This window comes from Buteo buteo, chromosome 5, assembly GCF_964188355.1.
Source record: "Buteo buteo chromosome 5, bButBut1.hap1.1, whole genome shotgun sequence".
Lineage (NCBI taxonomy): Eukaryota > Metazoa > Chordata > Aves > Accipitriformes > Accipitridae > Buteo > Buteo buteo.
Window position 1 is genome coordinate 17,919,471 of NC_134175.1, and position 14,984 is coordinate 17,934,454.

A 14,984-nucleotide genomic window follows, 5' to 3' on the forward strand; every position below is an offset into this window, starting at 1 on the left:
GTTAATTTAGCAATTCTTCTTACTACTGAATCTTGACAAATATCTCCCGAATGAGCATGGGGGAGTAACAATCTGCAAGATTTATAAATAATAATGGAAAAAATGCTTAGAAAGCACTGAGACAGTCAGAAGCACATAAACAGCTTTTACAAAATCCAGTAAAATATATCAAAGTTACATTAGTCTAAAAGGCATTTAAATCAGGCCTAAAATGATCCTTTATGAAAAGAGACTTTCCATATACCATATGCACTGAAGGTTTTGGCTTGTTCAGAGCTATTTGGTTTCTCTATATTCTTGCAAACCATGAAGTCAACCCTCAATACAAAAAGGTATTCATAAGACATGACATCCACTTTTATAGTTAGTAAAAATAATAACAATAACAATAACAATAATAATAATGATAATATAAGAAAGTAGATCTTGATCAAAACCTGAACCTTTTAAGTACGTTTTTAAAAGAAGTTAAATATTTTATGGGAAGCTACTAAACTTCAAGGAAAAAACAAAGCTGCAGATTGAAATACTGTACCATTGTCATACAAGGGGTGAAATTAAAAGTTCCAAGGATGTCCTCTGCATAGTGCTGCTTATATGTCACTTGTCAACTGTTACTGTAAAGTTCTCTGCTAGCAAAGGATATGCCGGGTTCAGCAGAGGTAAATACTATTTCTGTTCCTTTACCACCAGAATTAAAAGGAGAACAGAATGTAGATAAAGATCCTGCTGTGCAGAAACTACATTTGAACACAAGATTAGTTGTTTCTGCATTTCCATATTAATAATTTCTATGGTATTCTGTACACAGTTGTTAAATCTGGAAGTGATTTAAAAAATCCGTAAGACTCACCATAGTAACTGATAAGAAGAACAGCAAAGATGTGGTCCAGTTGTTTGTCATTTTTACATCTGGTGCAATGAATTTTATATTGTAGTTGAATGAACTCAAACTGCCATGGAAAAGAAAGTAGGAACAAATTTAGTAATTCATGAAAGCCAGAACTGATAAAAGACTTCATATTTTCTTTCTGAATTAAGACAAATCAACGGAGGTCCTCTCAATTTTCATTCACACATAGTGGCACTGTGTGATATACATGGAGTTGTACAATATGATGTCAAAAAAATGCACTCAATTGACCAGCAGTGAATTCCAGCAGCAGGGTTTTTCATGCACTGCTGCCTCCATTGCCTCAACTAAGACCTATTCTCACGGGGGTTTGGCTCAGTCAGGTAGCTGGTATCAACTCTAACAGCTGTGTAGCAATTAGCCCTGAGATACGAGTTGACTCCTGGACATCTCTGCCTTTGGGCAACCATAACAAACTGCAGTTCAGTTTCCACACACACACACACTATTATTTCCTGTTCTCTTCACACCAGCTGATTTTTGATTTTGCCATTTCTGCAAGAACTGATCAAGCAAGTAGCCACTTCATCTTGAAGTTACAACTTTGCAAATATGACAATAGCAATGCAAGAATTAACTGTGAGCTGTAAACTAGTTTCTGTATCTGCAGTAGCTGTAAACTAGTTTCGTTATCTGTAGTTTGAAGAAAACAGAACTACCCAAAACAGCTATAATCATCTTACAGTGCAGACTATTCTTGGAATTGATTCTTGAAGTGTAAAATGCACCTAAAACATAAAATATACAAAATTATTTATTAAGCACCTAGACCATCTATTAAGCACAACCCTGCTGCAACAACTCCCTCAAAAGGAAGGGAAACGTATAAGAGATTTCTCATGCAATATTTCACTGTGTCCTGAGGTTGCCTGAGAAGATCACAAAGCCGAGCCTGGAATTGAGGTAAGAGCTTCTCTTCCGCTTGCGTGGTAGCAAAAGACCTCTCCACATTTAGATTAAGTTGTTACAACTAAACCACCTTTCAAAATCTAAGTATCTCACTGTACTAGCATCAAAGAAGCTATTACCAGCTAAAATAAAGGGGACCACATCTGAGTGAGTTTAGCTCCCTTGTACAGATTAATTCACTACAAATAATACACGGCTACTTAAGACATAAAACTCACATACCCCAAAGGTCCTTCATATACCTAGCTCAAAAATCCCACTGCTACCAAAGCAAGAGGGCTGTTGGGAGCTGAGAACCTACATGCAAACCTGTCTTCTGACCCAAGCCACATTCTCCCTTGAATCACACTTGCTCTTGTCTTTGGAAGTTTTTCTTATCCAGCAGTCATGTCCTACAAGAGACCAGTGGATGACAAACAACTGATAGTACGTTAGCCAGCAAAAGTAATTTTACAAAAAGCCCATCCTTTAAAAAAACCCCAGTCTTAGTCACAAAAAGCAAGCATTCTATATCCACTTCTTTTCTGCTTTTACACTGAGACTAGGTCCTCTTAACACAACTATAATACAATAAAGAGCATTTTGTAGGATATATTGACTACAAAATATGAGATCACTGCTGTTTATTGTACAGCTTAATGCAAATACAAGAAATGTGTTGTAAAATCAGTTACTGTTGTGCCTGTTTAACCCAGGCTAAAACTGTATCAGTAATCTTCCCTCTATTTTTACCACTGGCATGCAATCCTCTAATACTGATTGCTGGAAATTGCACAGGTAATTCAGTGAGACACTGAAATTCAACTATGCTGTTCTGAAGGCTCTTAAAACACTAACAGGAAGACCAATCAACATACGTGAAATATATTCTCAGTTTGAGCTAATACTTCTCTGGAAAATCCACATGATGAGAACTAGAGTGAATAGAAAATTGTAAAAACCACTATGTTAACTAAAGAAAAACCTAAACGTCTATGTGTAGTAACTAAAGATTGACTGAAAACCAAATACAAATGAAGATATCTAAATAAGCAAAGAGGCAATACTATTTGAATTCTGCATGATAATTGGGGGCAAGGGAGATTAATTGAAACCCATCACAAGTGTCATTCATTTATAGTTGTGTCTGTTTACCTAGGAAAGGGAAAAAACCAACACTGGCCTTCTAAGGAAATTGGAATTAACTACTTGGTTGTAAAGTAATTGAGTAATCTTCTCTCTTCAAAGTATGCCAAAGCACGTCTGCACAGGTTTAAAACCCAGAAATGATGTGCACTGGACAAGCGAAGAGACCAAACATGTAGAACATAGCAACCATAATTTAGTGTCTCTTTTTCTGTATATGTATGCAAGAGTTCAAAATAATTTTCTCTATAATAGTTCCAAAAATCCTTATGCTAAAACAAATGTTGGATGGCAAATTTAAAATGCATATTCAAATATTGCCCTCACTTAGCCTTGCTTATTTTTATTTACCTAGAAGATACAATATCATATAAACAACAGCAGAATTTATCTGCTTTGATTCAGAGTCCATGATTATTTCTGTTTCACAATATCAAAAGTCACCCTCTAGCTCAGTTCCTTTAATGGTCCAAATCTTTTCATATCTAGTGGTTTTGTAGACATTTCCTATCAACTATTCCAGTATCACTGCTAAATTATTAATTCTTCCCAGGAGATAAAAGATTAAGTCAAGTCTATAATTCACTCTATGCTTTACACTCATTTCTCACAGCTGCTAACTGCAAAACCCCTATATATAGAGAGATATATATATGTAAATATATAAAAAATCCTTTTTCTAAACAGCACTACTTTCGGACTTAATTACAAAATGCAGGACGAAGGTCATTCAGATGCCTATTTGGACTTCAGAGAAGCATTTCTTGCATCACTACATGAATTAATTCACTCATTATTTATTCCAGTTAGTTTGGACAAGAACTTTCACAGGAAGATTAAAAACTTTCTTAAGAATGGACAGCAACTTAGTCCGTTGACTGCTGAGAAAGTCAGGCTGCTTTTATTAATCATCTGTTCTGATGAAATGCAAACCAAATGTGATTCTCAGGAAGTTCTCTCCTTCTCAGAGCTGGGAGGTATCAGATGCACCAGGAAAAGAAATTAATAATAAAAGATGCCCATTCTTAGATTTCTTTAAATAATAATGTTTCCCAAGTTGTTGTTCTGCTATTAAACATCTTTGGAAATTCTACTGTGGGGGAGACAGGACAGGACAACTGTATTGGATTGAGGTTAATTTGAGTGTACTGAATGTTAGCTTCAGGGAAAATACGGTGGCACCTTAGAATTCTCCGACTCCACTCTGTGACAGTGGGGATCTGAAAAAAAGCCAGCAGGACTGTGATTTTCATGATAGGTATTGAACGACACTATAAGTCAGTGGACACAACATCACAACTACCAGCAGTCCTCTGGCCTAAGTATTTTCCCAGTAAAAGGTATCATCAGTGGGAAGAGAATGGGGTATTGCAATAGCAAATCAGATCTTCAAAATCTCATTTTTATTTTTAGTGCATGTTGAACTGAAGACTGGGATAACTTAAAAAATAAAATAAAATGGAACTGCCTGTTTTTCCTCTTTATTAAATTTTCTGTTACCCAAATTAATGACACTCCAAAGGCCCATATCGTGTTTGTCATTGATATCAGTAACTTCTACTGAAGAAGAAGGAATTCAAAAGGAACTGCAAGCTTAACTTAGCCAAATTAGTCACTGGTATAGCTTTAACAGATGTTCACATTTCTCTTCGTCCTGCTTTCTCCACAGAGCCATCCTGCCTCATCAGCTGTTTCTACTTTTAACCTTTTCCCATCCTCCCAAGAATAAATGTCATCCTTGCTGAGCTCCAGACACTTCCTACTTCAACGATACAGCAAAAGGGTTAGAAAAAGTAGTCAGCAAGAAAAATAATTTTTTTAACTTCAATCACCTGACCACATTTAGTACAAAAGAAAATACACAGGCAGCTTCTACCTTAAGCAGTCACCCTTAAGTCTGACTGCAACTCTGTAGGAGTGGGATAGGGGGGAGAGTCTCATTATGTCATTGCATGTACATTCATACACACGCATGAATGTTTTTCACTAATTGGCAATCTTTGATTTTCCCAGGAAAAGAAAAAACCCAAAACAACCAAACCCCAAAACATTTTCAGTATAAATTACATATCTTGCAGTGTGCTATACTCTTGCAACACTAAAGTTGAACATGTGCAAATATAGACGTATAGCCTTCCTCTCTGACTGAAAATGGGGGCCAGAATGGCTATTTTCTTGACCACCACGCTCCCCCACCCCCCACCCCCCCCGCCGTTGTTCTAGCACTCCCTGATTTTGTTTTGTTGCCATATCTCAGAAATAGCTATACATGCTATTTTGTTATTTCTGGTTCTTTTTAGAGGGAGGCATACAACTCAAAGTATTCAAAGCCCCAGGCAACGTTTGGTTGTTTCAACCCAATATATAGGCAAAACCAAGAAGCTGGAAAATGCCCAACCCTTTTCAAGCATCCCTAATTTGAATTGCTGTAGTACACTGTTAGAAAAAACCCAGTAGTCTCAAATGGAATTACAGACAGAGTCTTTACTGATGCAGATTCTCTTCTAACCAAAAGGGTTTTGCAAGTGGGCAGTACCAGCCAAACATTAATACACACCAGATTCATTTAGTCCTGAAAGCAGACTACAAAATCTCCATACTTACCTTAGAGTGCAATGCACGGCAATTTGGAAATCTTCCTAATCAGGTAAAATGCCCTTATTTCTGAGTGAACCACTTCTGCCAGGATTTGAACAAAACTGCTCTGGTGGTATCACATAACAACTCACAGCTGTATGTGTGGGAATTACTCCATCCTCCTAATAATTATGGAGTTAAAAAGGCTCAAAAATAATAGTTATGGAACAAATGTTATAAATGCTGGGTAGTACAGTTTCACGACACTAGAATTCCCTACTCACAGCCACTCTGAATTAAGACCCAGGCATCAGCAGTTACAGACTCCTAAAACAGGTGAGGCAAAAGATCAAAAGAGTTTGATCCTCCCTGAGGCAATTTTTACAGTACGGAACCATAAGCACTTCACAGCTTCCAACAGATTTCATTGCACTATTCTCTTCATTCAGTTAGTGACAGGGCTTGTTTTTTTTCAAATATAGTCTCCTTCACTTGAAGGAAGTGGTATATACCCAAATATGCCAGATCTACATGTTGCTGGATTTTACCTTAAACAAAATTTGACTTACTATACTGGTTTAAAACACTGGTACAACTCAATTGTGATGCTAATGGAACTGCTATAAGAAGGCATTCCTATCCTCACTGCAGATATTCTTTCAAACCCCCAGTGTGACCTCCTTTCTTCAAATGAGATGGGGCACAGATCAGGAAAAACCGAACAACAACAACAAAAAAAATGCTCCTAATACTATTTTGAACTCATTAGGAGTACTATGATAGAAAGTTGTGTATACCACCAACCAGTAGCAAGCAGCATCATAAAGACAGAAAACTGCGAAGAGCTTTTCTGAGAAATGCAGTGGCTTACAAAGGGATAAACTGAGATCCCTTCTTGCACTGCAGAATCAAGAGGCTCACAGGGTGCATGAAGACCTCCACAAGTGAGTCGATAATTAGGAAAAGATTTGCAATATTCATATAACTACCATGAAAAGTACTATAGGAAATAAACCCCAAGTTTATAAACATGCCGAGTTTCTTTAGACATCTCATTCTCTGAACCCACAGCATTGCTCACATGCATGGAGACATTATAAAAAAATGCCACACTGAAACGTTCCTCCTTCTACCTTTCTTTCCAGGAGTTTTTCCTAGGGAGCCATTGTGGCACAATGGCAATTACTCTCTTCTTGAGGATTAAAATAAATAAAGAAGAAACAGAGCAGTATATCTCAATTTTACTGTTCTAGTATTTATTTTATAACAACTTCAGCATGCATTAGGTGGTGGTTAGGCTCAGTATGAGAAAGTACTTGCTGTTTATTTCTTGGGCCACATGCTATGCACAACTCAAGGTCTCAGGCTTATTGCAAGTAGAAAATTAGGTCTAGTTCGCAGAGATGTTTCACATCTTTTATTCTCTCTATTAGCATGCAGATTTTTTTGGTTTTGTTTTTGCATCAGTCTAGTTGCTTGCCAGAGGCCTTGCAGAGATTGCAGAACCATCTGTAGATAAGATTACACGGATTAAGGTATTCCTGTGTATTTTTTTCCCTTTAACAGCTTTTGGCTACCGTTCAGCTAAATTTTGTCTGCTGCACCCAACAGACATTACTAGCAGTAATTGACAACACTCTTGGCCAGTTCTAAATGCCTAAAACCATAAGAACCTATCATAGAGTGATGGTGGTGCTAGTTTTTCCCAGGGAGGAGGGAACCCTCACTATTTTGTAATGCTTTTCTTCTTCAGTTCACAGGTTTGGATGACATTGTAAATTATCCTAAGAAGAAACATGGGCTGTGGAGGTCCAGTGAAAAACCAAACTAACCAACCAACCAAACACCAGAAAAAAACACTACAACAAAACCCTCCAAATGAGGGTTTGGATGAGGAAATGTCCACAACAATGTTCCTCTGGAATATTCTGCAATTTCTGCTCTTGGGCAATGTTACTCCTCTCCATAAAGCAGACTGCAGAGCTGACATGTTCTTGTGTCTTTGTCCATCACACCAATTTTGGCTCTTCAAAACAGAATTTCCACTGATGAAAGGTAAGAGTATTTCCTCCTTGCATTTACATAGACAGGTCTTCTCTCAGCCTCTTTGCTTTCAATGCTTTTCCTATCATTTATGAAGGCTCTACCCCTCTTTCTCAAATATGATGAGCTTTCTATTGACTTCAGAACATATGAAGCCAGCAGTAGCAAATGCTGCAATTGCATGTGGAAGACAGACCAGGACTCAATTAGGGTTATAGTTACAATTAGGCAGGATATCTAACTGTGCCAAATAAATGCATCATATGAATGTTAAAAATATCAAAGCAAAGTAAAATTATTTAGGATAAGTAAGAGACACAATACTCCACACTTCCAAAATAATTTCACAGTTTTCTTGGTTATAGTATTTCCTGCCTAAAGTACTGATTATTTTATCTTCTAAACAGAAACCTCTATCATGAGTCTGATAGTGCGATACAGTAAAACTTTCTTATTTCCAACCTGAAATGAGAGAGCAAGAGGTGACAGCTAACATAAAACCACCTTTACTGCAGAAATCAGTTCCCCAGTAACACACTTCTTTACATATTTTATCAAAATACAAAAACTCTGGATAGTATACCCCCCACTACTTACATTTTTTAAATTATAGTATTTTTAACACTGTCTTATACAGTGATACTAACACCCAAAATGCTTCCTTCCTGAGGAACTAGTTGTTAAATGAAGGTAACTGAGATTCTGGCAAAGCAAATCTTTACCAACAGACTGACAGGGCTTATTCTCAGGGATGCAACTGTGATTTCCAACAGTTTATAGTTATTAATGCCTCCATATTTTTCAGTGAGTGTATAATTCCGTAAGCACTTGTTATACTTACCTTACAAACTTAACCCTTTTCACCCCATAGCCCTAACCCAAACTGTACCTTGATGTCTAAAAACAATCAACATAGCTACATATGTTATTAGGCATAACTCGCCAAGTTCAGTTCAATGTTCTGTAAGCCATGACCTTTAAATTCTGTAGTATACATTCAAGCACAAAGAAACTTAGAAGGAAGGCTGCTCTGCTGAACAAAGTTACTTGTAAAATGCTAGAGTGGCCACTATCAAACACCCTAGAAAAGATTATTAATGGAAATGAAGATGACAGCAGAATAATGAATGATTAAATTCCAATAGCTGATTGATTAAGATGATTTAGTGCTGGTACTTCTCTTTTTTCTACCATATTGATTTCCTGCTATAGTAATTAAAACATGTAGTTAAAAACATATTCAGTAAACTTTCCTGAAATTTCTCTTCCTCCAAAGGAACTGTTAATGCTGTGGCAAGCATGTTCCAATTAACATTATTTTAAATACAAGAGGATTGCTTATGACATTCATTCTTTTCCATGGATTTCATGCTATGAAAAAGTTGGAGAGCTCCCACAGTCTTACTAGGTATATTTTAATGCCTCATTACCCTTTGCCAATCTGTATTCCTCATGTGTTCAACGAAAAAACACCATAATTGAAACTGGGGCAAGATATCCACAGACATACACAGCAAAACTTGACAGGCCACCCCCCAAAATTCATAGGGATGTGTTACTGATGTGACCTCAAACCCAACCACACAGTATAGCAAAGCATTGCAAGTATGCCACTGGAGCTATTGAATCTTCCTGCCTGAGCCCAAATTCTATTGCTTCATTCCAAATGCATATTAAAACTAGTGAATGTCCTAAAGATTTTAGGAGAGGCCTTCAGGAAATGCTGAAGGGTGTGGGGGCAGCCCGTTACTGAGAGCAGACATTGACTTCTTTGCTATGACTTTAAGAGAGAGAACAGAGGACCCTAACCACATGCCCCAATTTAGAGAAGACAAAAATGTTTTCCATCTTGCTTTCCTCAATATGCAACAAAAGTGTAACCTGGAAAAAAAAAAAAAAAAGAGTATAGTTACCTAGATACAATTTTATATATGGATGACGCTCTCAGTCATACGATTTAGTTTTAGGCAGTCCTGCGATGAGCAGGGAGTTGGATTCAATAAACCTTATGGGTCCCTTTCATAGAATCATAGAATCATTTAGGTTGGAAAAGACCTTTGAGACCATCGAGTCCAAGCATTAACCATACCCACTAAACCATGTTATGGAGTACCCCATCTACATGCTTTTTAAATACCTCCAGTGATGGTGACTCAACCACTTCCCTCGGCAGCCTATCCCAATATCTGACAACCCTCTCAGTAAAGAAATTTTTCCTGATATCCAATCTAATTCTCCCTTGCCGCTACTTGAGGCCATTTCCTCTCGTCCTATCTCCAGCCACCTGACAGAAGAGACCAGCACCCACCTCACTACAACCCCCCTTCAGGTAGTTGTAGAGAGCGATAAGGTCTCCCCTCAGCCTCCTCTTCTCCAGACTGAACAACCCCAGCCGCTCCTCATCAGACTTGTGCTCCAGGCCCCTCACCAACTTGGTTGCCCTCCTCTGAACACGCTCCAGCACCTCCATGTCTTTCTTGTAGCGAGGGGCCCAAAACTGAACACAGTACTTGAGGAGCGGCCTCACCAGTGCCGAGTACAGGGGAACAACCACCTCTCTGTTCCTGCTGGCCACACTATTGCTGATACAAGCCAGGATGTCGTTGGCCTTCTTGGCCACCTGGGCACACTGCTGGCTCATATTCAACCGGCTGTCAGCCAACACCCCCAGGTCCTTTTCTGCCGGGCAGCTTTCCAGCCACTCTTCCCCAAGCCTGTAGCGCTGCATGGGGTTGCTGTGACCGAAGTGCAGGACCCGGCACTTGGCCTTGTTGAACTTCATACGATTGGCCTTGGCCCATCGATCCAGCCTGTCCAGATCTCTCTGTAGAGCCTCCCTACCCTCAAGCAGATCGACCCTGCCTCCCAACTTGGTGTCATCCGCAAACTTGCTGAGGGTGCACTCGATCCCCTCATCCGGATCATTGATAAAAATATTAAACAGAACATGGCCCAACACCAAGTCCTGGGGAACACCACTTGTGACCCACTGCCAACTGGATTTCACCCCATTCACCACTACCCTCTGGGCTCGGCCATCCAGCCAGTTTTTGTAATCAGCGAAGAGTACAACTTTCAACTTGAGATATTCTATGACTCTATGATACATATGAAAAATATGGTATATTCCTCCAAAGAAGATTTCTCTACCTCCAAGCAAAATTATTACTGTTCTGAATTAAAACAATGGCAGTATGAATTTATGATTTCATCAGATAGACCTTAACACTTGTATAAAAACACTTGCTCAGATGTCTGAAGTTTTTTTTTTCCCTAGAGACTGCTGCTTAAAGGCTGCAGAGAGTGAACTGCTGCTCTGTGTATCCCTTTCAGTTGGTGTTTTTATCTGAATGACTCTGTTTAATGCTGTTTACCAAGTAATGACCCAGAAGAGATCCGAAGGTTTCTTTGTGAAAATGTTTACAGCATGAAGTTGTTTTCTCGACTGGCTAGGTTTTAAAAGTTTCTTATTATTTCTTCATTGACATGTGCTAATTTTACAAGAACAGTACTTCCACAGTTCAAAGACTTTTCTCAAGGTCAGAATAAGGCAATGGGAATAGGAGAATGGGTTAACCAAAATACATCAGGACTTTTGGTTTTTTTCAGAGTGTAGCACTCAAGCTTTTTCTCACTGGCTGCAGCCCAGTTCAGCAGTTAAGTGTATTCTATGAAAACTCAGAGGTTTTATATCAGTTTCTTCTAGATTCACATTTAGAAATAAGAATATTTACAAACAAATATACACAAACATGCTCTTATTCAGTTATAAATAATGTTTTATAAAGTTTTAAGATACAATTTTTTAATGACATTTTTAATTTTAAGGTGAACCATGCCACACCAGCAACTCATGGCAGGATGGGGAGGGAGCAGGTGGCCAGGAAAGGGAACTGCTTATGCCAGCATAAACACAGTGCTGCTGCAGCCACTGCATCAGAACCAGTGTCCTAACTTTGGGTTCACCATTGGTCAATGACTTGAACAGAACTGATGAACCAAATCAAGAAAAACTCTCCATAGAAATGTCAGAAGCAGTATGGCCTTCTGATTTTGTGTTGGATTTCTTTCTTTTACTTTTTTTTTTTTTTAATAATATAATACAAAGAACTATAATATCCCCTAAGCAGTTTTCTTTTCACGGGCAATAATTTTGGTCTGGCTGAGAATGAATTTTCAGATGGGAAGTTCATGCCAAATATCAACATTTTCTCTCACGGGACATTCCTGATGCATTTACTATTCAGGTAAATTTAAGGCAGCTTTAGAAAAATTGAGCTTGGTATACTTATTCAAAACAAAATAAACCACCAGCTACTTCAAAGCCTTTACCAGGCCAACCTAAGTTACCACAGTTCAGAACATTTCCTCTTAAATTTAAAATTTCACATGCCAAAAGTCAAAAGTGCAAGATCTGGAATATTTCACCCTTTGAATATTAGACAATACATGTTATACTGTGCTAAATTATCAAAACTACTAATCCATCCTGTAGCAAAAGCCAAGAACAAGCAGCAGCCAAAACCAACCTTTTGAATTCTAGTGGTCTGAAGCTTGTCTCCTTTGCTTTTAATTAGCTACAGATATTTCCCATATTTCCTATGTTTTTCCATCTGTTATATTCCTAAAATGGCAGCAGCAAATGTTTTAAATTGGGCTCACACAGAGTATGCTAGTGATAACGGAGCTTGTGAGACTCAAGAAAGTTAAAAACCAGCAGTAGTTAATCTCAACAGTATGGAAAGAAATTACCTTCTATATATCTTTTGAAGTCTATAGCTGCATATTGGTATATGCACACCTTCTTGAGACGCACACAGGTCTTGACTTCCAAGACTTCCAAGGGCCTATACTCAGTACAGTGAAGAAGAGCAAAGGCTTGTGGATGACTTCTAATGACAGAAAAGAATGGACACACATACTCAAAGGACAGATTAAAAACACCACAGTGTCAAAGCTTTTGTCTTTACATTTATAACCAGAGCTTTTCTTTTGATGTATAATCCTCCTTCTCCTCACAGACTAGCCACAGAAATCATCTTAAGGTAGCCATAAAGTAGGCAGAGTGATAAAAGGTTTTTCTATCCTCTACCTACATCTCCTTCAAGAGGAGACATGTACCAAGATATTCCTACGGCCAATGATATTTTACATTAACATCATTTTCTGTCAATCTGGGTTAACATCAGTGTTGACAAATTGAGGAAAATATCATTCATCAATGTTTCAAAGTCTTCTAAATGGGAATTGCCTTCAGTTTCATCCACACCCCACCACACCCACAGGAATATTGACATAAGCACAACTCTGACACAGACTGAAGCATCCAGGAGTGAATAAACACTTGTTTTGCTAGCATTGCTGTCAGTTTAAAAATTAATTACAGGATCATAGCAATTAACTAACCAGCTTAACAAAATGAGAAGCATTTGTCTGAACAAGAAGCAAACTACTACAAAGTGACTACACCTCACTACAGTATTTGCCCTATGCATTCCTCATACTTATTTGAAAGTGTACACAGAGAACAAAAAACAACCGGTTCCAGTATAAACACAAGAGTTTCAAACTTTTCTTGTGTCACATACAATCCCCCAAAAGGCAGTGATGACTGTTTGGACAGCTAAACCCATATTCAACCAACTAGAACACATTTATGTGGTGATCTTTATCAATTATCTTTGACAATGTGCACTTACTTTTAAAAGAATAATTTCTCTTTTACATGAGGACAGTCTTTTAGTCTGAATATGGAGTGTATCTAAGTAGAAATCTTTAGCACTAACTGAAATAATACATTTGTATACCTTTTCCAAAATACCACTTACACAAAACGTCTTTCACTTGAAATTGTATACATCAGTCCTTACCTGAAAGTGAGAAACTAACCCTTTTCTAATTTTCAAATTTGTCCATCAATTGTCTCTTGCAAAGTCTTAACTCTTTTTTTGAAATACTAGAGATTAACAACAGCTGAAAACTGGATGGGGCCAGGTCTAACTGGCCTTATATTTTAGTTGACACTCTATTACATTTTCTTGCTGTTAATAGAAATGTGATTCTGTGCCATTGACAGATTCTACTTGCAGAGCTTATGCTGCTGGGAAAGATGTTAAAAGTTTGGAATAGCAAAAGCAGTTGGTGGGTCATCTAACAATTTAGCTGGCATGCAATCTGTAAACCACACACATATTTGATGGTCAAGCGCTGCACTATTTCACATCCTCTGAATGAGGACTGCAAGAACGACCATTACTAGGATTTGATATTATTGCATAATTGCACTGCATATTACTGCCTTTTTACAATGCATTCCATCTGTTTCACAAAGCTGTATAGTAACACTGCAGCAGAATGAAATGTATCATTGCACATTATCACATAAAATCCTCTGCTCTTTGTGAAGCAGAGATTTTATAGACAGTGCCAGCTGCAATCTGTAGGAAGCAGTGTGAATGTTTCCATGAATTCAGTTAAAGATCATATGCTCAGGGTGTGGCCGTGGGAAAGACTAGTGTATCTTACACACAGTCCCTAAAGTCCAATTAGTGTTCCTTTAATTACAAACAGACTTTTCCATATCCTTTTGCAGTATTCCACCCTGACTTACCTGAATGCAAACCAAAATAAAATATTAGCTATGAACATTAAAAATATTACATAAATTGGACACAAAAATCACTGCTTTGATAAACTTGAGTTTCACTTGGCCAAAGTACTTCATGAAGATGAAATATTACCTACCAAATGTAATAAAACATTACAAGCACTACAGCTACAGCAGAGGAATGAGAATCAAGCACAGCTATTCTGGGCATAAATTACGTATAAATGTTATTTATATGTCATTTACACATTTAAGCACATTATCTCCCCTCCAAATGTAAAAATAATAATAATAAAAAGGCAGAAACATGTAATGGAAAATCTCAGTTAAACCTTGTCAAAATTGCAAGCAACTGAAAATTTCCACTGCAAGCATGGAAAATATTAGGTGGCTTTAATATAGGTGTCCATATTTTCTGCACACTCACATCCTGCATTTATTTTCCTGGAGAAAAAAAAAAACCACAGAATTCTCATACTGATTTTGCACTCCCATTAAAAAAATCCCTGGCAGAAACAAAATGCATGGAATTTGATGGGATGCTTTGATTAGGATAATGTCTACCAAAATTAAGTTAAAACATATTCAATTGAGTTTGTAATTCTACAATTCTCAATGCTACAGTTCCTGCCATTGGTCTGCCAGTGTCTCAGCTGAAACTGCAGTACTCACATTCACTAGTTTTGCTAACTGACTTTATAGCAAAGCTTGGACATCAAACTTTCAGACATTATTTACCTCAGACTGAGGTACCAGAAGTCACTACGAAAAAATAACCTTTGCATGCATTTTTTTATTCTTTCCTGCACC

At 37.8% G+C, this 14,984-nt stretch overlaps 1 protein-coding gene across 2 annotated transcripts in view; it reads right to left on the reverse strand.

Moving 5' to 3' along the window:
- Positions 1-14,984, reverse strand: part of CALCRL (calcitonin receptor like receptor) — a 69,809-nt gene that overhangs the window by 31,821 nt on the left and 23,004 nt on the right. The window contains exons 2-3 of one of the 2 annotated variants that reach the window (XM_075027964.1): positions 12,320-12,459; positions 854-953 (exon numbers count right to left, since the gene is read on the reverse strand). In XM_075027964.1, coding sequence (XP_074884065.1) covers positions 854-904 — 51 coding nt within the window. In that variant the 5' untranslated portion in view covers positions 905-953; positions 12,320-12,459. The remainder of the gene's footprint in view (positions 1-853; positions 954-12,319; positions 12,460-14,984) is intronic. The other variant, XM_075027963.1, reaches the window with a different exon arrangement.